The sequence below is a fragment of the Myotis daubentonii genome, chromosome X, assembly GCF_963259705.1.
Source record: "Myotis daubentonii chromosome X, mMyoDau2.1, whole genome shotgun sequence".
Taxonomy (NCBI): domain Eukaryota; kingdom Metazoa; phylum Chordata; class Mammalia; order Chiroptera; family Vespertilionidae; genus Myotis; species Myotis daubentonii.
Genome location: NC_081861.1, coordinates 53,178,689 through 53,202,552, shown reverse-complemented (window position 1 = coordinate 53,202,552; position 23,864 = coordinate 53,178,689). Strand labels below are relative to the sequence as shown.

The 23,864-nt window shown below is 37.5% G+C and overlaps 1 protein-coding gene across 2 annotated transcripts in view; it reads left to right on the top strand.

The window, feature by feature from the left end:
* Positions 1-23,864, top strand: part of DNAAF6 (dynein axonemal assembly factor 6) — a 68,912-nt gene that overhangs the window by 9,702 nt on the left and 35,346 nt on the right. For both annotated transcript variants that reach the window (XM_059679944.1, XM_059679945.1), the window contains exons 2-5: positions 6,232-6,396; positions 10,853-10,925; positions 13,963-14,068; positions 16,740-16,836. In XM_059679944.1, the coding sequence (XP_059535927.1) occupies positions 6,235-6,396; positions 10,853-10,925; positions 13,963-14,068; positions 16,740-16,836 (438 nt within the window). In that variant the 5' untranslated portion in view covers positions 6,232-6,234. The remainder of the gene's footprint in view (positions 1-6,231; positions 6,397-10,852; positions 10,926-13,962; positions 14,069-16,739; positions 16,837-23,864) is intronic.

Sequence of the window (23,864 nt, the reverse complement as noted above, 5' to 3'; positions counted from 1 at the left end):
AGCTCTGTAGTATATTTTGAAGTCAGGTAGTGTGATACCTCCAGCCTTGTTCTTTCTTTTTTCAGAATTGCTTTGGCTATTCTGGGTCTTTTATGGTTCCATACAAATCTGATGATTTCTCATTCTATTTCTTTAAAAAATGACATTGGGATTTTGATGGGGATTGCATTAAATCTGTATATTGCTTTGGGTAAAATGGCCATTTTTAACTATGTTGAGTCTTCCAATCCATGAATATGGGATGTTTTTCCATTTTGCTGTGTCTTTTTCAATCTCATTTAATAAAGTTTTGTAATTTTCATTATATAGGTCTTTCAAATTCTTTGTTAAGTTTAGTCCTAGGTATTTTATTCTTTTGGTTGTGATTGCAAAAGGAATTGTTTTCTCCATTTCTTTTTCTGAAGTTTTGTTGTTGGTATAGAGGAAGGAAATGGATTTTTGTACATTGATTTTGTGTCCTGCAACTTGACTATTTGTTTATTGTTTCCAGTAGTTTTTTTTTTTTTTTGTAGAGTCTTTAGGGTTTTCTATATACAGCATCATGTCATCCACAAAAAGTGACAGTTTGACTCCTTTCTTCCCTATTTGGATGCCTTTTATTTTTTTCTCTTGCTTTATTGCTCTGGCTAGTACTTCCACTACTATGTTGAATGGTGAGAGTGGACATCCTTGTCTTGTTCCTGATCTTAGGGGAAAAGCTTTTAGTTTTTCACCATTGAGTATGATATTGGATGAGAGTTCATCATATATGGCCTTTATTAAGCTGAGGTACTTTCCTTCTATTCCTATTTTATTGAGTGTTTTAATCATAAATGGATGTTGTATCTTATCAAATGCTTTTTCTGAATCTATTGATAAGATCATATGATTGGTATCCTTTCTTTTGTTAATGCAGTGTATTTCTTGATTGATTTGTGAATGTTGAACCATCCTTGTGCCCCTGGAATGAATCCCACTTGATCGTGATGTATTATTTTTTGGATGTACTGTTGTACTCGATTAGCTAGTATTTTGGTTAGGATTTTTGCGTCTGTATTTATCAGGGATATTGGTTTGTAGTTTTCTTTTTTTGTGTTACCTTTGCCAGGTTTTGATATTAGGGTTATATTTGCCTCGTAGAATGTTTTAGGAAGTATTGCCTCTTCTTCAATTTTTTTGGAAGAGTTTGCAAAGAATAGGCTTTAATTCTTTCTTGAACGTTTGGTAGAATTCACTGGTGAAGCCATCTGGTCCTGGACTTTTGTTCTTTGGGAGGTTTTTGATGGTTGTTTCAATTTCCTCACTGCTGATCTATTAGATTTTCTAGTTCTTCATGATTTAGTCTAGGAAGGTTATATATTTCTAGGAACTTATCCATTTCTTCTAGATTATTGAATTTGATGGTATAAAGGCTTTCATAATATTCTAGTATGATCCTTTGTATATCTGTGATGTCTATGGTGATTTCTCCTCTCTTATTTCTGAATTTGTTTATATGGATCTTTTTGCCTTTTTCCTTAGTGAATCTAGCCAGCAGTTTGTCAATTTTATTAATCTTTTCAAAGAAGCACCTCTTTGTTTTATTAATTTTTTCTACAGTCTTTTTGTTCTTTATTTTATTTAATTCTGCTCTGATTTTTGTTATTTCCTTTCTTCTGCTGACTTGGGGTTGCTTTTATTCTTTCTTCTCTAATCTTTTTAGGTGTGATGTTAGGTTGTTTACTTTGAATTTCTCTTGTTTCTTGAGATAGGCCTGTAATGATATAAACTTCCCTCTTATTACAGTTTTCACTGCATCCTAGAGGTTTTGATATGTTGTGTTATTCTCATTTGTCTCTATATATCTTTTGATCTCATCTTTTATTTCTTCTTTGACCCAGTAATTTTTTAGTAGTGTGTTGTTTAATCTCCACGTGTTTGTAGTTTTTTGTTTTCTTTTTTTTTTTTTACCTCCTTTTTGCAGTTGATTTCTAATTTCATGGCATTGTGGTCAGAAAATTTACTTGGAATAATTTCAGTCTTTTTGAATTTGTTGATGCTTGTTCTGTGACCCAACATATGGTCTATCCTTGAGAATGTTCCATGTGCACTGGAGAAGAATGTATACTCTGATGTTCTGGGATGAAATGTTCTGTAAATGTCGATTATATCCATTTGGTTTAGTGTTTCATTTAAGGCTGATATTTCTTTATTGATTTTTTGTTTGGTTGATCTGTCTAGAGCTGCAATGGAGTATTAAGGTATCCAACTTAATTGTGTTTTGACCTGTTTCTCCCTTTAGTTCTGTGAGTAGCTGTTTAATATATTTCGGTGCTCCCTGATTGGGCGCATATATATTAAAAAGTGTTATGTTTTCTTTTTTTAAAAAAATATATTCTATTGATTTTTTACAGAGAGGAAGGAAGAGAGTTAGAAACATCGATGAGAGAGAAACATCGATCAGCTGCCTCCTGCACACCTCCCACTGGGGATGTGCCCGCAACCAAGGTACATGCCCTTGACCAGAATCGAACCTGGGACCTTTCAGTCCACAGGACGATGCTCTATCCACTGAGCCAAACCGGTTATGGCAAAAAGTGTTATGTTTTCTCGATGTAATGTTCCCTTTATCATTATAAAGTGTACATCTTTGTCTCTTCTTATCTTTATTATCTTGAGATCTATTTTGTCAGATGTAAATATGGCTACACTTGCTTTTTTGTGGATGTCATTTGCTTGGAGAATAATTTTCCACCCTTTTACTTGGAATCTACCTTTGTCTCTGCTGTTTAGATGTGTCTCTTTAGGCAGCATATGGTTGGGTTTTGTTTTTTGATCCACTCTCCTACTCTGTGCCTCTTTACTGGTGAATTTAGAGCATTTACATTTAGGGTAATTATTGATGTATGAGGATTTCCTATAGTCATTTTATCTTTTGTTTTCTGGTAACTGTGCCTCCATTGGTTCCTTTATGCTTCTATCTGTTGTTCTTGTTTGGTGGTATTCCATACACCTTTCCCTTGTTTCCTCTTTTTTTAAGCTATATGTCTTGTTTGGGGAATTTCTGTGTGTGGTTGTCATTAGTTTTATAAAAAGTGAAGTTACATATATACCATAGTTTTTTCCCTTTTGAGTACATCTGACCTTCATCTTCCTTTGCCTGTCCATACCTGTCCCCCTTCCCCTTTTATGTTTTTATTGTCACAAGTTATTCCTGTTTATGCTGCAACTTTTTGTCAATCCTATTGGTAGTGTTTATGACCTTATGTTCTTTGTTTCAGGTAGAATAACTCCCTTTAGTATTTCCTGCAATTGAGGCTTTCTAGTGATACAATCCCTCAGTTTCTGTATGTCTGGGAATGTTCTTATTTATCCTTCATATTTAAAGGATAATTTCACTGGATATATGAGTGGCTGGTAATGTCTCTCTTTCAGGCATTTAAATATTTGGTCCCACTCTCCTCTTGCTTGTAGAGTTTCTGATGAGAAGTCAGGTGAAATTCTGATGGGTTTTCCTTTGTAAGTCACTTTATTTTTTTCCTTGGATGCTTTGAGGATTTTTTCTTTGTCACTAGTTTTTGACAGATTCATTACCAAGTGCCTTGGAGAGGGCCTCTTTGGATTGAGGAAATTAAGTGTTCTGTTTGCTTCTTGTATTTGAGGGTCTAGTTCTTTCCATAGATTTGGGAAGTTCTCACCCACTATTTGTTTTAATAGACTCTCCATTCCATACTCTCTCTCTTTCTCCTCTGCTATACCTATGATTCTGATGTTATTATTATTTTATGGAATCAGAGAGGTCTCATAGGGCTATTTCGTATTTCTTTATTCTCAGGTCTTTCTCTTCTTCCCCCTGCATCATTTCTTGATTCCTATCTTCAATATCACTAGTTCTTTTCTCTAACTGCTTGGTTCTGTTTTCTATGCTCATCAATTCACTCTTAATTTTTTTTTTAATTGCCTGCTTTATGTCCAGGATTTCTGCTACATTCTTTTTTTTTTTTTTTTTTTTTAACAATTCAACTTCTTTGGAGAAATATTCATTTTGTTCATTGATTTGTTTTCTGAGTGAGCTAAATTGCCTTGCATCTCATTGAGTATTTTCAGAACTGCGATCTTGAAATCTCTGTCATTCAACTCATATGATTCTGTGTATTCCAGCTTGTTTTCTCGGGGTTTTTCATTTTCTTTCTGGTCATCATTGTTGTTGTGGTTGTCCATGGTGTTCGCTGTTCTCCTTTGTTTTCCCATTTATCTCTGAGGAGGTTTTCTACTCTGTTCCAATAGATGGCACTGAATTGCAAGATTTTTTTTCCTCTGTGGCCTCACAGTTTTGAGCCTCTGTGGCTTCCATAGGGCTCTACTGCCTCTGCTGGTTGGGGGTGAAGTTTGTTTTTCCCTCATAGTAATGGCAGTCCCTCACCTCCAACGGTCTAGCCCAGAGGGAAACTGTGTTTCTATTGCAACAGCTCTTGGCCTACAGAAAATACACTCCTGGAAACAATCCAAGGGCAATAGGAGGCGAGACCTGGAAGTCTAATTCGTGGCAGGGCTCTGTGATCTACTTTCTTTGCCTGAAAGCCAGCTGCCATGGGGAGCGACTCTGTAGGGAGAGTGTCTTCTGACTCTGTAGCTTAGGCATGCACCTCAGATCCCATTCACAACGTGCCCCCATGGTTCAGACATTCTCTCTCACTGTTTGTGTGCTTGACACACAATGCTACCAGTCCAGTGGCTATTCCAACAGCCATCCACTTTTTGGGTTAGCTCTGTTGGTCCAGACCAGCTGAGGAAAATGCCTGTGACTGCTGCCTCCAGTTCCCAGCTGTTCTGGGGACATGCCGGCAGAAGGGGGCAGTTTCAGATGACCAGGTCGGCAAGGGGGTGCAGTTAAGGGTGACCAGGCCGGCAGAGGGGGGCAGTGATGAATGACCAGGCTGGCAGGGGGGAAGTTGGGGGCAACCAGGCTGGCATGGGGGGCTGTTGGGGGTGACCAGGCTGTTAGGGGTGCAGTAAGGGGCAACCATGCTGGCAAGGGGGGTGCAGTTAGGGCCTATCAGGCCGGTGGGGGGGCAGTTGAGGGTGACCAGGTTGGCAGACAGAAGTGGTTAGGGGAAATCAGGCAGGCAGGCAGGTGAGCAGTTAGGAGCCAGCGGTCCCGGATTGTGAGAGGGATGTCCTGGCAGTCGGACATCCCCCAAGGGGTCCCATATTGGAGAGGGTGCAGGCTCTGCTGAGCCCCCCCCCCCCCCGCACGAATTTCGTGCACCAGGCCTCTAGTCTATAATAATAAAAGCATAATATGCAAATCAACTGAATGACCAAACAGTAGAACGACCATCCAGACAACCTTCTGGACGACCATGCTATGACACACACTGGCTCCAGGACAGCCAAGGCAGGTGCGATGCAATTGGTTGGGTGGCTTAGCCATCACCCCATGATCACCCAGCAGAGGGAGGCCCAGGCCACTGGCCAGCGGGGTGATCGATGGGGGTGGGGGACCTCCGCAATCACCCCAAAGAAGGAGGCCAAGCCACCCTCTGTGTGGTGATCGATAGCAGAGCCCCGGCCAGTTGGACCGGGCCTCCTTTTGTTGGGCAATCCATTGCAGAGCCCTGCAGATGGATCACCCCAAAGAGAAAGGCCCAGGCTACCCGGTAACTGCCGGTGTAGTGGGTGGGCGGGGCTTCCCCCTGAAGGGTGATCAATCTGGGGGTCCCCCCCAGTAGATCACCCTACAGAGGGAGGCCCAGAGCACCTGGCCAGTGGCCACAGAGAGAGGCAGTGCTGTGGTTGGCGGGCAGGGCCTCCCTCTGCTGGGTGATCAATCTGGGAGCCCAGTGGTCGATCGACCCACAGAGGGAGGCCCAGGCCACTGGCCAGTGACGCTGTCACAGATGTGTGGGGCTGGCCAGTAATCGCCCTGCAGAGGGAGGCCCAGGCCAGCCAAGCGATTGTACCCCATGCCTGTCACTCACAGAGGGAGGCGACTGGTGGCTGGGGAGGGAAAGGGCAGTGCCGCAAAGATGGCAAGCAGTGGCAGCAGCTGGGGTGAGGCCAGCTGCCAGCAGCTGGGGAAGAAGAGCCCTGATAGGCCCTGATCGCCAGCCAGGCCTAGGGACCCTACCCGAGGGGTCCCAGATAGCGATAGGGTACAAGCCGGGTTGAGGATCACCCCCACCCTCTGCACGTATTTTCTGCACTGGGCCTCTAGTGTCTTAAATAAAATAGAAAACTAAAATACTTCTTTCCGATTATTTTCTTCCTCAGAATATGGACTTGGACAATATGGAACCTGAATATGTAGAAAATATGGAAACGGAAACTATGGAATCTGAAAACATGGAGACTGAAACTATTTCTTCAGTTTCAGCTCTTCAAGCCCTCTCTAAACTACTTAATCCTGAAGAAGAGGATGATTTTGAGTCTGAACAGGTGGTTGTATACTTATAGTTGAATTAGTTTTGTTCACAATATGCTGTGAAACTGTATTGGAACAACTTGTTCCAACCTTGCTGTGGGAGTAAGGCTATGTCATCTGATACATTTGCAGGAAGTTGCAGGGTTGATTATGTATGAGAGTAAAACCTCTAATACATTTCTAGCAAACATAATTACATTTTTTCTAAGCTACCTGAATGCTAAATAGGAAAATTGTTCAGTAACTATGGTAGCAATAGCTACATTTCAAAATGTTTGTCATTTATATTTATGGCCAAAGAATGCTTGACAACCATTACACAGTGTGATAGTTAGGATTTTTAAGCCTAGACAATATTTCTATAAAATAAATAATTTCAACTACACAGTATTAATTATGCCACCCAATTCAGTCCATTTATCCTTTTTCATTTGTCTATAGATGAAAGGAGAACAGAAAATATTTTGAGCCAAATAAGGGGACGAACTAGCTGCAGCCTACTAAAATTGGCCTCTGGGTACATGCTCATATAAAGTGGTGGAATATAATTAGGTAGTTGAATAGAATTTGGGGTCAGTACAGGGTGACCCCAGGGAAGCTCGCAGCAACAAGATGGACTTTATTTTGGATAGGAAATTTCTATGAGCTGACCTTTGGCCACACCACAGTCAATGCCAATATTCCCACTATAATAAAACTACTTTGTGTATTCCCCCTTTTCCTACTCCTTAGATATCAGCAAACCTTGGCAATCAGACTGCCTAAGTCAAACAAAATTTTGGGCAGAAACCTCATACTATTGCAGAATATATCACTTTGCTTTCACTTATTTTAATAAAGTTTTTCATTATTATAATCAGTTTACCACGAGCAACCCATCTCCCATAAAAATGCATAACAATTTGTTCCTTCTAAAATGCTTTTTTGCCATAGTGTGGAAAAACAAGTACAATCTGAAGAGACAGCAAATTTAGTGGATTTAGCTTCCACTCTTCAGGAAGAGCTTAGGTGGAGCACAGCAGAATCATATAAGGCATGCAAAGGAGCCAAGATATTTGAGTAAGGGAAAAGTCTTGGTTGAGGCCAAAAATAAAGAAAAATAGGGATGTTAATAACACCTTGAATATATGCAATAAATAAGACATAGGTGAAAAAGTTAGGAGCATGTATCAATTAAGTTGAGAAGGCAAGCTCATTTTTTTCTTCCTTAGCTGAAATAGAATAATACATGCTGGGAAAGGTGGGGTTATATCAGATACAAAAGTATACTAAATATTTTAGAAACATTCCTCTTGCATAAAAGGAAGTGGAACTTGTATTTGGAACAGATTCAGAGATGAGGAATTACCCTGGTAACAAAGACCCCTTTGACTTTTAAGTATGGAGATGTTTATATAGAGGTGTTTCTTAGGTAAAGATGAGTGCTTATGAGAATAGAGAAACTAAGACCATTTTACCAAATTGTACAATTTATAGAAGAAAATTACTATCAAAATGTATGAGTCTATATCTGAGTTATAAGCAATTCTGAGATAATCAGTCATTCAGACACCTCAGTACAGATATCAGAGGATATAGAATTGGATTATCAGAACATTGGGAGCATAATTAATATTTTTAATGAACTATTAAATTTTGCAGGAGAGAAATGGTTTTTTATTTGTCACATGTATTAATCTTGGGAACTGTGGAATGATTACAAGAGTGATGTGTTTTTGAAAATACACTCTCTAAAAACAGCATTAAACTGTTGCATACACATTGTTTCATTTATACTGTCCCCCACCATGAATTGTGAAGAATCTGGGAGAATGGAAAGAGATTAGGACTGTTGTTTGTTTTTGATTTACAAGGGGACCTTAAAACCTGTGGGAAATACTGTTCACTACTCTTAACAAAGATTGTAACAAAAATGTTCTAACTCTCTTACATATTGCAAAGTGGAATGAATTGCAATGATAAAATTGCTCAGATAATTGGACATGGATTCACAGTGAAGGCTGAAATGATATTCTTATAGAAAAGAGTTGCCAGATGGTTTTTAATGTTTTCATTACTCTGATCTATCTTTTCACTTGAAAATTTTATTTTTAATCATTTATTTTCATTAAGTTAATAAACTGAAACTCCCCCTATGTTCTAGTATACTGACTCAATCATCACTCTCCATGGAAAGCATACCAATTTTTGTCAGAAATGTTCAAGTTTTTATTTCTACAGATTTTAATTTTTTCATGGAAGGAGGCACTCAACGAAACAAGCGGTCCTCATGTTCCAAGAAATGCTTTACCCTGATTGACTATTAGTATTCCAGTGATTAATAATTTAAGAAAAGCACTACAAGTCTATATGACCTTAGTGCTTAAAAAGAAAAAAAAGTACAGAATATTGTGTTTGGATTTTCATATTAAAATGCCTATAACACTTTAACCACATACTTAGCACTTTTGAAGCACCTTTGGGAAAGGAATAGTCACTGTCTCAGAAACTGTTGACATGTTATAAATTAATTTCTGATGTATAGCTGTTGGAATGATTAAGCATAAAAAGACCCAGGTGAGCTTTTCCACCAGCTTTCAAGGACAGACTTTATTTATCTTGCCCAAATAGCACATTATAACTTTCACACATGTCTTAAATCTTGGGAGATTAGTATGGGGACCTGAGAAAGAAGAGTTAGAGATGCTTGTTTGCCAAGATCCAAGAAGATAATAATTTTTTGACTGCAGTGAATTGGAATGCAGAATCTGACATCAAGAACAATTAGTGAAAAAAGTGTGTGTGTGTGTGTGTGTGTGTGTGTGTGTGTGTGTGTGTGTGTAGGGTAGTTTCTTGAAATATCAGAGAGCCCCTGAGAGGGACAAATGAAGTGGTTGCCACTATAATGATGGCATAGTATGTGTTATGCTTATTTGAAAAAGGAAAGCTGTTTTTGTACTGCTGCATCAGTGGCAATCCTATTGGAGTATGTATACTTGTGTAGAATATGGCAAAATAAACTTGAACTTGTATGAAGAGTGTAGTGGTTCAGCATATATTTGACCCTATTAATTTGGGATTTCTGTTTAAATTCATTAGTTCAGCATCATGAAGTGGTGGGATGAAACAGTGTTTCATACACACAGTGGAGAGAAGTAAAAGCTGAAATCAGGACTTTTTTTTTTTAGTTGCTTAAAGTATTACAAAGGGTATTACATATGTGTCCTTTCCCCCCCCCCCCACCCTTGACAGTCCCCTAGCTTCCCCTATCCCCCAGTGTCTTATGTCCAATGGTTATGCTTATATGCATGCATACAAGTCCTTAGGTTGATCTCTTACCCCCCTCCCTCCTGCCCCCCAACCCTCCCCGGCCTTCCCGCTGCAGTTTGACAATCTGTTTGAGGCAGCTCTGCCTCTGTATCTATTATTGTTCAAAAGTTTATAATGGTCTCTATTATCCATGAATGAGTGAGATCATGTGGTATTTTTCCTTCATTGACTGGCTTATTTCACTTAGCATAATGCTCTCCAGTTCCATCCATGCCGTTGCAAATGGTAAGAGTTCCTTCCTTTTTACAGCAGCATAGTATTCCATTGTGTAGATGTACCACAGTTTTCTAATCCATTCATCTACGGATGGGCACTTAGGCTGTTTCCAGATCTTAGCTATGGTGAATTGTGCTGCTATGAACATAGGGGTGCATATATCCTTTCTGATTGGTGTTTCTGGAGAAATCAGGACTTTTGAATGAGTCATTTGATGTCTGTATATTTAGACTCTATTTAGTGGTTTGTTTTTATTTTTATAAAACTTTCCCAGCCCTGGTCAGGTTGTTCAGTTGTTATGAACATCATCCCATTCACCAAAAGGTTGCGGCGGGTTCGATTCCTGGTTAGGACGTATACCTACGTTCCGGGTCCCATCCCTGTTCAGGGCCTGCACAGGAGGCAGCCAATTGCTACTTCTCTCTCACATTGATGTTTCTCTCTCTCTCTCCCCTCCCCTCCATTCTCCCTTCTTCCCTCCCTTTCTTTCTAAAATCAATAAACACACCCTGTGGTGAGTATTAAAAAAAAACCCAAAAACATTTTTCCGTACTTCTATCCCCCATCTAACTGTGACCAGACACTGAAAATACAAAAGTGTCGATGCTCTTATAATAACACTTGGTTTTAACCTTCAAAGAGATGACTGTGGCTCATTCCGCTGTCCCCAGGAATCCATAATTCACTGGGCTGGAACTAGGGATTTAGTCTAATCAAAGATCAATTCTGCCTTAGAGTCTATTAAACCAAATGCTTTTTGAAAGAAAAGGAAAACACATTCAAAATAATACTCTACATCTGGCTCTCTGCTGTATTAACAACTATGGGTAATTAAAATGGAAAGATATATGAAATTTTAGGTGGGAAGCTTATCAATTTAAAGTATTATTGGTCACATATGTTAGACAAGTAGTACTAAAAGTTGGACTTTTTCTTCTCTCATAGATTAATTGTTTATCTGCGATCAGAGCCATGGGTCCTGGGGATATTGGACCACCAAAAACAGAAGTGCATAAAGGTAAGTTATTTAATAAAGTGTGTAGGCCAAAATAATTAGTACAATCTTTTCTTTGGGGACAAAAGTATAGGGAGAGTAATACTAACACTCGCACTTATTAATGATGACCTCAAATAATTATAGAAATGATGAAGAGTCATTGACATATAAAGATGCTGATTATTCTACTATTGCAGGTAAGTTTTTTTTATAGTTATGGAAATTAATTTGCCTTGAATTATTCACATGTTTTGACATATTTCCTGAGATAGAAAACCTCAAAGTAATGTATGGTTAAATAACTCATAACTTAGCCGAAACCGGTTTGGCTCAGTGGATAGAGCGTCGGCCTGAAGACTGAAAGGTCCCAGGTTCGATTCCAGTCAAGGGCATGTACCTGGGTTGCGGGCACATCCCTGGTGGGGCATGTGCAGGAGGCGGCTGATCGATGTTTCTCTCTCATCGATGTTTCTGACTCTCTATCTCTCTCCCTTCCTCTCTGTAAAAAATCAATAAAAATATATTTAAAAAAATTAAAAAAATAACTCATAACTTAGGATTTAATTATCAAGATGCTTAGCTTCTTCACCTTCTATCCTGCTATATTCTGGCAATTTCACATAATTCATTCATTATTTTATTCAATAAATATTTATTGAGTATCTATTATGTACCAGGCAGTATGATCATCTCTGAGACTACCATAGAAATCAAAATAGAAAAGATCTTTGACCCCATTAAGCTGATAGTCTTTTGTAAAACAAAAATCTACACAGTTTTATCTTATATTTAAATGTTTATAAATTAAACCCATGAGGTAACTTATACAGTCACAGGTTCAATAAACTGGAATAAATATTGTTGGATATATTCCCAGCATTTTAGACTATACATTTTCACAGAGCTGAACATTTTATACATCTTAAAAACTATAGATAGCTCTAATTTAGCTGAAACAAAGAAAGCTCTCACCAATTTAGCTAATTGTAAATGATTTTATCTGAAAAAAATTATTTAAAGTAATGGATAAAAATGAGGTCTGAGGGGATGATTTTAAAATTTCAGTTATTTTTGCTCAATGTACTCAAGAGTCTTTTACCTCATTATATATATGAAATTAGGCTTTCAAAGCCCACGCTAGACAGAAGCAGATAATTCAATAAATTAGCAGAATTAAAAACTTGACAATCAGGTGCATTTGGGGAGATGTTTAAAAGGACTCCAAATAACGTTGTGTTCCAAACCTGGCTCTCTATTTCTGCTTTAATAGTTGGGAAAAAACAAACGTACACTGGGTTTTGTATGCCTGTTTACATTTAAACATTTAAAGATATGTAGAAACTCAGGCACACTCTCAGTTTTACTTAAGGATAACCGATAGCAAGTTTCTTTAAAGTCCATGTCTACATGAGGAAAATACTGGATTAGAAATGAACATTTCAAGTTTTTTTTAACTGATGGTATATTTTAAAAATTATGTCAAACTTGAATGAAATATGTATCAAAGGGCTTTTATATAGTAAAACACAATGCAAGATAAGACATTTGTATCTGAATCAAAGTGATTGTTTGATTTTTTTTTATATAAAACTAGAGGCCCTATGCATGAAATTTGTGCAAGGGGCTCGGCCCTTGCAGCCCAGCTACATCTGCAAGGTTGTCCGGATGGTCGTTCTGCTGTTTGGTCTAATTAGCATATTAGCTCTTTATTATATAGGATATTTTACATATGATTCTATTTATGTTTTAGGAAAATATATAGTATTTATTTGCATATAATTATATATGCAATGCCATTTTATATATTATATGTTATTAGATGTGTATATAAATGGGTATATATATATATATATATATATATATACTATCTAATAAAAAAGTAGTATGCAAATTAACCATCACTCTGTCACTCCATCACAAAGATGGTGGTGCCCATAGCCACAAGATGGCAGCGCCCAGTCCCCTCAGCCCCGCCACTGAAGTGTCTAGGCCTGTTGGCCAGGCAGGTGGCGGGGAAGGCGGGGGGGGGATGGGCGAGGTGTGGAGCCAGCAATCGGAGGGGGCAAGGGCAGAGCTGGTGATCTGAGAGGGCTGGGGGTCCCCTGCCAAGGCCAGAGGCCTCAGGCCTGGGCAGGGGCGGAGCCGGTGATCAGAGGGGGCAGGGGTGGAGCCGGCAATCAGAGGGGGCTGGGGGTTCCCTTCCCAGGCCAGAGGCCTTGCCAGAGCCCTTAGGCCTGGGCAGGGGCAGACCCAGCTCCAAGGGGAGCAGGGAGCAGGCCTAAGCCATCAGAAGGATATCCCCTGAGGGCTCCCAGAATGTGAGAGGGGGCAGGCTGGGCTGAGGGACCACCCCCCCCCAAAGTGCACGAATTTCATGCACCGGGCCCCTAATATATATATATAGGAATAAGAGAGAAGGAAGGAGAAAGAGAGAGAGGGAGGGAGAGAGAGACTAGATAGATAGATATAATGCTATCATTCATTATCTCTTGGTAGTTGGATTATAGATTATTTTCTTTTATTTACTTAAATGTCTTTTCCAATTTTTTACAATTACTATTATAATTCTACAATATATCAGTTGCATGTTGATTAAACTATTTAATCATTGTATTAATTTAGGGTTTTTTTTTTAACCAAAAAACAAGCTAGAGATCACAAATAGAAAATGTTTAACTTCAATGATCCCAAACTGAATGTAAAGAACAGGAGTGATCGCCGAAACCGGTTTGGCTCAATGGATAGAGCGTCGGCCTGCGGACTGAAAGGTCCCGGGTTCGATTCCGGTCAAGGGCATGTACCTGGGTTGCGGGCATATCCCCAGTAGGAGATGTGCAGGAGGCAGCTGATCGATGTTTCTCTCTCATCGATGTTTCTAACTCTCTATCTCTCTCCCTTCCTCTCTGTAAAAAATCAATAAAATATATTTAAAAAAAATTAATTCTCTAAAAAAAAAAAAAAAAAAAAAAAAAAAAGAACAGGAGTGATTTTGAGGGGAAAATGGACAACAGCTTCAGCTTTATCTTCCTTTTTTTTTTTTTTTTTTTTTTTTTTACAGTCATCTCTCAAACCAGTGATGAAACTAGCGAGGCCATCTGGAATCCAGAAGAAGTTCCAGAAGGAGCAGAGCATGCTGACATGTGGGATGTTAGAGAAGTACCAGAGTAAGTCAAATGAAGCCAGGAATGTGTTTAAGGGTTTAAACTAGATGTGTCATCTGATATCATTCTATTTTTGACAAAATTCATAAAGTAACTTCTACCACATAAAAGATAAAACTACAGTGACACACAGAAGGCTTGTGTAATTGGTTATTTTTCCTTCTAAAGTAGAAAAACAAAACACACAATAAAACATAAGACCTTCCTCTTACTTATTATCTAACAAAAAATGAAAAACCCAGTAATTTCCATTATAAATGTATATTTACTGTCCATTACTTACATAATGTGGAATTAAGAAAATAGCCTATTCAATTACAAGCATTCATAAAAACTAAATTATTATACCATGTTTATATGTGAAAGACCTGCTTTTAGTTACTAGATGTTCCACATTGACTATGACTATAAAACTGTGTCCAATGCTTCAAAAAATCCTGTGCTTCTATCTTCTAAGTCAGTTCTGAAAATAGAATCAGTAGGAGACTGCAGATAATTAACTGGAAAAAAGTACCCAGCTTTTACATAAACAATGTCAAAAATTTCTAAACCTCATAAAAAAAGCAAACACCTTCAGTCTGCATCTTAAGAATGAAGAGAGTAGCCCTAGCCAGTTTGGCTTAGTGGATAGAGCATCTGCCTGCAGACCAAAGGGTCCTAGGTTCAATTCTGGTCAAGGCATGTACCTAAGTTGCTGGCTGCTCTCAGGCCAGGACCCTAGTCAGAGTGCATGCAGGAGGCAACCAGGAGTGCATGTAGGAGGCAACCAATCGATGTGTTTCTCTCACATCGATATTTCTCTCTGTCTTTCCCTCTCTCTTCCACTCTTTCTGAAAATCAATGGAAAAATACCCTTCGGTGAATATTAAAAAAAAAAAAAAGAATCAAGAGAGTAAATCTCATATTATGTTTATACAGAACACACATATCCATATGAAAGATAAGAATTAAGTCACTCATTTGTTATATTGTCTAATAAATGTCAATCATCCATATATGGCAAGCTCCAAATTAGAGTAAATTCTCACTTTCCCTGATGTTTGATGTTCTGTAGAAAGAACATCCATGAAAGCTTTACAGGAATAAGTAAATCATTCAGGATATGAAGAAAATGGCTTTTAAGATTTTTTTAAAAGTATGCATTTTCAATCTTATGCAATTATATTTCAAATGTCCCAATGGGTAAAGAGGAAAATGAGTAAAGAATGTAGACAGGCAGTTCACAAAAGAAGAATGACTAGTAGTTAAATAAAAAGTTATAAGGGCCTGATCTAAGTCACTGGCCTCAGGGAAAAGCATTAGGGTCTTTATTTGAGAGATTTTTTAAAGGCAGATTTGATATTTTGGTTAGATATAATGAATGAGAGGAAACTGTAAAAAATGATGCTAAGGTTACTATCTTGGGTGACTGGGTTATGAATAGTGGGACCATTAACTGTAATTGGGAATGTATGTGGAAGGGAAGCAATGAGTTTGTTTTTGGATGTGTGAACAGTGAGATGCTTTTGAGACATCTAGGCAAATACATATAGTAAGAAGTTGGAAAACTGCTTCTGGAGATGAGAAGAGCAGCAGCTAGAGCAAGTCTATTTGGGAATCATGGACATATGGGTCAATACTTTTATACTTAGTTTTATTCTGGCCTAATCTTTGTAAATATCTGATAGATGTTATAGTCTATTAAGAAAATAAAATGACTCATATCAAATGGCTACTTATTGCCACTCCTGTTTCAACTCAGAGAAATCCCTTTTTCATTCCTGGGCATCAAAAATTCAATGTAATCTTTTAGTCTTCCTGTCCAGAGATTTACCATTTCTTCATCAGGATAGAATTAAATATAAAAGATCATTTGTAAATGTTTGCTTACTTCATTCCATCTAAAATGATAAGGTACATTATGGCTGGGTGCTTCTGTAAAACATCCTACCTCTAAGGGCCCAAGTTTGGGCCCAAGGAAAAATTTGTGAATTGTCATATGAGAGTTGAAATACAGGAAATTTTTTCATTGAACTAAGAATTCTATATGTCTTGATTCTAAACATCATAGTGTAGATGTGTTGACTATATTACCAGTGTTTCTATTGTAGAATTTTAGAGGTGGAAAAGATAGAAATCATTTAATTCAAATCCATCCCTTCTATAAATTGTAAAAATGTAGAAGCAGAGACTCCATGAGTTTGTGACTTTACCAAGGTCACACAGTTAATGACGGAAATGGTATTAAATCTGGATTGTTGAACTCTACTTTATGGCTTACATTTAGCAGAGGAGAGTTTCTGTCTATCCATCAAACTGGGTTATGGGCCCACTATTTTTCTGAGCCTCTGCTTTCCTGGAAAGAACCTTTTTTCTTCTACATTGAATTTTATTAGACTCTTATTAGAAATTCCCTCAATCCATTTTATTGTATAGATCTAAAATAATTAAGCTTCATTTTAGAAAAGAAATATATGTGATATAAATTCTGCTTTACAGTGTTAGGCATTTTTAACTGAATTTCTCGACTTCTATTCCTTTATGTTCTGCTATATGCCTGAAAAACTGTAAGCATTTTATTTAGTCCTTTTATTTTTTTTTTGTAATGGCATATTCTCATAAGTTTCTAGTTTTCTGCTCTGTGACAGGAAATTTCTCCTTCATTTGAATCTCTATATCAATGCCTTTTTTTCAGGTATGAAATTATATACAAACAGCAGGTGGGAACTGAGGATGTATTCCTAGGACTTACGGAAAAAGACTCTTCAACAGCGTGTTGTGAGGATCTAGTGGTAAGCTTCTCCCCACTTCTCTATTTTCCTTATGATCTTTATATCTAAATTAACTGCCTGTTGCATACATAACACTGTAGGCAAGGCTGTAAACTCTTTAAAAATAGTGGTTGCTATACTTCAAGTACTAAGGGAGTAATGGGATAGACAGTTTAAATTCAGTAAACATGTCAAAATAAACAAACCTTACACATTGGGTAAGATTTACAAATAAACATAATATAATCATATGACAAAATACACTATTTCTAGTTCTATTAAAACTTCCCAACCTGATTGGACTGAATTTCTTTCATCTTTCTTCTATCTCATGTATGCCATCTGATTGGTTAATAATGTCTCATGAGTTGACAGGCAATGAGAATGAAATATTTCCTTTCCTGAATCTGTCTTCTCTCTTATGTCTGTGTTTCTTTTAATGACTAAGCTGGCATTGGGAAATTTAAAAAGGGATTTTTTCTTAATATTTGTAACTTCTGAATTAAAACTCTAAAAAGACATCTAAAGTGTAACTTGGCTTCCTAATCTGAATGACACTACACCGTATTGGAGAGCATCTTTTGCCAAGCTGCTGTTCTTATGTAATTACAATAACAATGCCAATAGTATGAATTGAAACCACCTTATTTTTGCTTATTTGAGCCTCATAGTGATCTTGTTGAAAAGTCTGTGTATAACCAAGAGTGCAGAATGCATCTCATTTTAACAATATACACTAGTAATTTTGATGCTGAGAATTTATTTTTTGAGAGCTGGGCCTGTGCATTTATCTTTTTTCTCCTTCTCTTACAATACTATTTAGTATAGAGTACTGAGGTGCCCATAGGGGGATACTTAATATTTTTTCCTTAACCAAATGATAAATGGAATTTCTCTTTTGCACAAACTTCAGGTTTTCTCTTATTAGCAAGATCAAGTAACAAAATGTGAATAGTGATTTTAAGTACCTCAGGAGGTTTTCCAAACTTGAATGAGTTAAGGTTTCAAGTGATCTTGAAGTAAATAGTCCCTAGGGTTTTTGTTTGTTTGTTTGTTAATCCTCACATGAGGATATTTTCCCCCCATTGATTTTTTTAGAGAGAGTGGAAGGGAGAGGAAGAGACACAGAGAAAGAAACATCGATATGAGAAACATTGCTATGAGAGAGATCACATTAATTGGTTGCCACCACCACACACCCTGACCAGGGCAGGAGATGGAGCCTGCAACCAAGGTACTTGCCCTTGACTGGAATCTGTGACCCTTCAGTCCACTGGTCAAAGCTCTTACCACTGAACCAAATTGGCTAGGGCTAGCTCTCAGGGTTTTAGCAGTAATATTCAAATTCTTCTCCTTAAATTAGTATAAAATTATGTTTTTTATTTCTAGTATTAAGGATTGATTTAAACTCTGGAGAAATTCTAGGCCCTAAATAAATAAAACTGTGGGCCTTTTCATTTCTCTCACATAAATTGCTATGAGTATTAATGATAAAGGTATACTGAATGATGAATCTTGGAAACTAAATCACACCTCAGAATAGGAATATACAATTTATCTAAAACTCAACAAGTATATACAAAAAATACTTGATCCCTCCCTCTAATAAATTTATAATCCACTGGGGAGACATAAATGTCTCATTATTAACAATTAAACTCAATGTTGACAATTATATGTCTACTGGAAGTTAAAGGGTTTGGATAAGGAATAAACAGCACTGAATGGCAGCAGCAAATGAAACATTTGTTGGTGCTATGGCACTTTACCACATTATACTATTCCGTTACCCCTTTCTTTTTAATCATATATTAAATCTTTGAAAATTTAGTGACTACTACTACATACCAGGCACTATCCTATGTACTAGGGATACAGAGATAAATAAGAAACAGTCAATTCCCCTCAAGGAATTTCCAGTAAAGGAGATGGACACCTAACAAATCATTGCATCAGTACATATTTAGACGCATATATCAGGCACATGATGACATAAAACAGAAAGAGAACAACTCTCTTTAGGTAGATAGGATTTCTGTGCTGGACAACATTCCAAGAAGGATCTTCCAAGCAGAGGTAAGAGCACATGGAATGGTAACCAGGTATGATATAGCATGGCCTATTTGAGTAAGCAGTGAATATAGAAAAGAAAAAGCCCTTATTTGTAGCTTGAATTTTGAATTTTATTCTGTAGGCATATCAATTATGACATCCACCATCATTGCTTAACCACACTGGTAAGACTCAGACTAAAGAGGTTATTGACCCCATCTCAAGTATTTCTTGCTCAAATTTATAAGCTTATTATTTCTGTTGATAATATGGCATTTTCTCAAATCTAAGACATCATCAAATTGTAACTGTGCCATTTATTTAATAATAAAGGAAAATAGATATGCTATATTTAATGTATGCATTGATTATGTGATACATCCTAATATCAGAAACATTAAAATGTAGGGAAATTTGCAATTTAGAATTGATTAAATAGGTTACTTGGATCCTGAACCTTATTTATATGTACAAGGAGTGATTTGGGGGTTAAAAATTCACAAGGACCACCCTATCCTTTACCCTCCCCAAATTCCAAATAAAAAAGTAATATTTATGAGTCCTATATCAAAGCAATTGTCTTAAACAAAATTCTGCATTAGTAATATGTATGTCTTCAGCAAAGCTTCCATTCTTGTCTTCTAACTCCAATCCAAATAACTCCATTATACAATTTTGCCTGTTGCTCTACTCCCAAGTTTGTAGCTACCAAACTTCCCTCACCTTAATCTATATTTAGGCATTTTATTTTTAAATAAAAATTATATATATTTAAGTGTACAATATGATGATTTGATATACATAGTGAAATGATTACTGTAGTCAGGCTAATTAATGTATCATCTCACATAGTTACAATTTGTGTGTGTGTGTGTGTGTGTGTGTGTGTGTGTGTGTGTGTGTAGTGAGAGCACCTGAAATCTACTCTATTAGCAAATTTCCAGTATTCAATATAGTACTATTAACTCAGTCATCATGCTGTACATTAATTTTAGAGCTAGAACTAAGCCAGTTTTTGTTTTGCCTTGTTGTTAGTTGCTAACCCTTTTCTTCAAGTAAAATTCAATGAGAAATTCCAACATATAAAACACATAAAAGTATCCCCACCTTGGTTAAAAGGGTACTATTATCCATGAGGCAGCTCTTAGGAGAAAAAAAACTGGGGCTCCTTGGAACACGAAAGATGAGAATCTAACCTTTCTTCCTTATATTACAGTTCATTTGAGAAAATAAGGACAAGCTTACAAGATATCAAAGATTCATATAAATTAATGGAAAAACAAGCAAGCTAGAGGGCTTTTTCCTCCTAGGTGACATGTCTATGTTTTTCTTTAAACCTTATAAGTAGAATGCCCTTGTTTTGTTTTATTTTATTTTATATTTTATTTTATTTTGTCTTCTATACTCTCTATCCCTCTCTACAAGGTTCTGATTAAATGGGTTTGATATTTATCCTTGACTATATATCCTTACATACATATTCATCATTGTTTGCTATATTTTTAAAAATTCTACAAATACTTATTGAGCACTTAACTATAGGCTAGATACTCAATAGATAGAGTTGAAAAAAATCATTAAGTTTCTACTTCTCTCCAGGAGCTTACTGTCAATAGATCAAAGAGTCCATAAGCAGCAGCACAGACCTTCATAAATCCATCCAATAAGGAAACAATGAGATCAAATGAATATAGATTACTTACACAGACAGCATAAGTAAGATCAGCATGGTGTCAGTTCCCGATATTCCATTGCCCCACAGGACAAAATCAAACTAAAGGTGCCTGTGGGTACTCTGTTGCTGAAGAGTTCACTCTAGACTGCAGCTAAGCTGTTTTATAGCCTGCATCTGTACCCAAGGGGAAGGAGATAGAAAGTCCTATGCCTTACTGGAACCAGGGAATAGGGTGAAAATCTGCCTTGTGTTAGCCTTCTGCAAGATAGGAAGCCTCCCACAAGGTAGAAAGACAGATAAGAAAAACAGCCTTGAGGCAACTCCTCACAAGACTGCCTATCTTCCCACAGTCTGAGAGGATCACAGGATGTTCTGCCAAGGCCTGGGGCAGACCACAATTGAGCTTTGCCTACATGGCCTATGTAAATAGTGCAAGGTCACCAGAATATCAGAGTGGAGACATTTTTGTACATTTACAGTCTAAGAGTAAAAGGTTTTTTTTTCCTAATTGTTTTCACTTAATATAATAACAATAGCAAATAATTTATATAATGCTTACTAAGTGCCAGACATTTCTCTAAGAACTTTGTGCATAGTAACTCACTAATCCCCACACCAAAACTCTATGAAATCATTGCTGGTATCCTCATTTTACTAATGAGGTTACTGAAGCACAAAGAAGTAACTTACTTAAGGTCACACATTTGGAATCCGGCAGAACTACAAGTTGAACCCAGACAATTTGAATTTGATAAAAGTATGTGCAAAGTGATGTGAGCACAAAGGAGAGGAAGAGCAAGCTCACTTCATAATACAGATGGCATTTGACCTGGACATTTGAAGGACATAACAGTTTGTCAGAGTGGAAAAGTTGTCTAAACAGTGAGCAGCATGAGCAAAGGTATAGTTCTGTGAAAGTATATGATGTTTTTTGAGAACTATTTGTTACGTTTTTGGAGCTTTAGAATGCATGGAGTAATAAAGTATAAAACAAAATAGGCCACTTAAAGTTAGCTGTAAAAGCCCTTGAATATCATACCATGTGCTGTGAACTGAACTGTGCCCCTCCCCGACCATTCACTAACCTCTGGTGTGATAGTATTAAGAAATAGTCTTTGGGAGGTAATTAGGTTTAGATAAGGTCACAAGAGTGGAGCTTTCATCATTATATCAGTGCCTTTATAGGAAGAGACACTAGAGAGCTTGCTCTGCTTACTATCTCTCCCTGTCTCATGAGCACACAGTGAGAGGTGGCTGTCTACATGCCAGGGAGAGAGCTCTCACCAGAAACCACCATGCTGGCATATCTGGCATGCTCAGACTTCCAGTCTATAGTATTTTGTTATGGTAACCTGAGCATACTAAGACACCATGAAATTTGGACTTTATCTTGTGGGCATTAGAATTACTAAATGTTTTAAGGGAGACAATTTGAATAATTAGATGCACATTTCCGAATAACTCTAGTGGCAGATTATGATTAAGAATTTGGTGGAGATTATTGTGGGAGATGAGTGTGAGTTTGGAAGACTGATGGTAGGAAAACCAGTTGATAGACAATTGCAATAGTTCAGGTGAGAGAAGTAAGAGAAGTAAGACTGTGGCAATGGGAATAGAAAAGAATGGCTTCAGTGGAAATTTTGGAGGTAGTATTGATATGATTTAGAAAGTGGTGAAATGTGATTTGTAAATGAGAAACACAAGTTAGATTTCTAGCTTTAGTGACTAGGTGAATGGTGATGACATTAATTAACATATGGGAATGATAAAGTGTTTTATCTTTGGGTGGCAATCTTAAAGATGGTTTTTATTTCTTTTAGCTCATCTGAGTTTTCCACATATTTTACAATTACCATCAATTTCTTTTGAAATGAGAGTAAACAAAGGGTGTTTTTGTTTGTGTTCTGGAGATCAGTTATGCAATGCAAAAGAAATAAGACAAAGTTCTAGGAGAAAATATTAAGCTTGAGTTATATTGAGTTTCAACTGCCTGTAGGAAATCTTGTTGGAAGTATGTAGTAGTCTGTTCATATTATAAATCTATGAGGAATCAAGACTGGACATATTGACTTTCAGAGTTTGTGTTTGCTCTCTCCAGAGGTTGGAATATATCCACAGAGTGATGGCTTTGCTTTGGGCTTGGAATGAAGTATAACTGATTTTAGGTAGCAGATGTATGCTTGGAGAGGAGGAGTTGTTGATAGGGATACTAGGGAACTTTCAGAAATGGGACTGACTTGAAACAGAATATGTGGCCCTTGGGAAGGGGTCAACAATCAGAGACAGACTTCAAACAGAGGCATTGTAAATTCTCACTGTTTGAGAATGGCCAGTTCCAGGCCAGGAATTGAAAACCAAGGGAACTGAATAAATGAAGTGAGGTTGGGATTGTGAAATGGCTTTAGAGATACAATAGGGGAAGCAAAAAAACTGTCATAGAAACAAGTTAGAGAAACAAAGAATGGGAACCTGCCTACCTCTGAGAAACAGGGTTGCCAGTTGGAGATTGTGGGGAAAGGAACTTTAGATATCAAAGATATTTAAGGAGATAGCCTGGCTTCCCCATAGGACTATTTTTTTGACAGGAAAGGGGATGGGTGCAATGGGGAAGTAGGTTAGTGGATTCCCATTTTTTTTTAAATATATATTTTATTGATTTTTTACAGAGAGAGAGGGAGAGAGATAGAGAGTTAGAAACATCGATGAGAAAGAAACATCGATCAGCCGCCTCCTGCACATCTCCCACTGGGGATGTGCCTGCAACCCAGGTACATGCCCCTGACCGGAATCGAACCTGGGACCTTTCAGTCCGCAGGCCGACGCTCCATCCACTGAGCCAAACCAGTTTCGGCGGATTCCCATTTTTATCCATGGGTACTGAACATCAGCCTATCTCTAAAATAAAATAAAAAATGAATGGGGCTAGGGTTATTGATATTCTGACAAATGACCATTGTTTGTTCTAGGAGAGGGGAAAAGCTGCCTGCAGATAGCTTGATACTCTTTTTAGCTTCAATGGATACATGATATTTTGGTGCTTCTACTTTAATTGATTAGGGGACACTTTGATGTAACCTAAGAAATAAGACATTAAGCGATGTGGTTTTGTTTTTTATTGTTGTTGTTGTTGTTGTGTTTGTTTTGTTGGGTGTTTTGTTTTTTTTTTCATCATCACCTCCTCACTGGGATATGATCCTTACTCCATCTCTAAATCTCACTAAGACTAAGGTGAGAGTCAAGATGGGTTAGAAGTCTGTCACCATTTGCCAGACACAATCAAGAGTCACATGTTTATCGCACATATTTATCTCAGAAAGGGCTA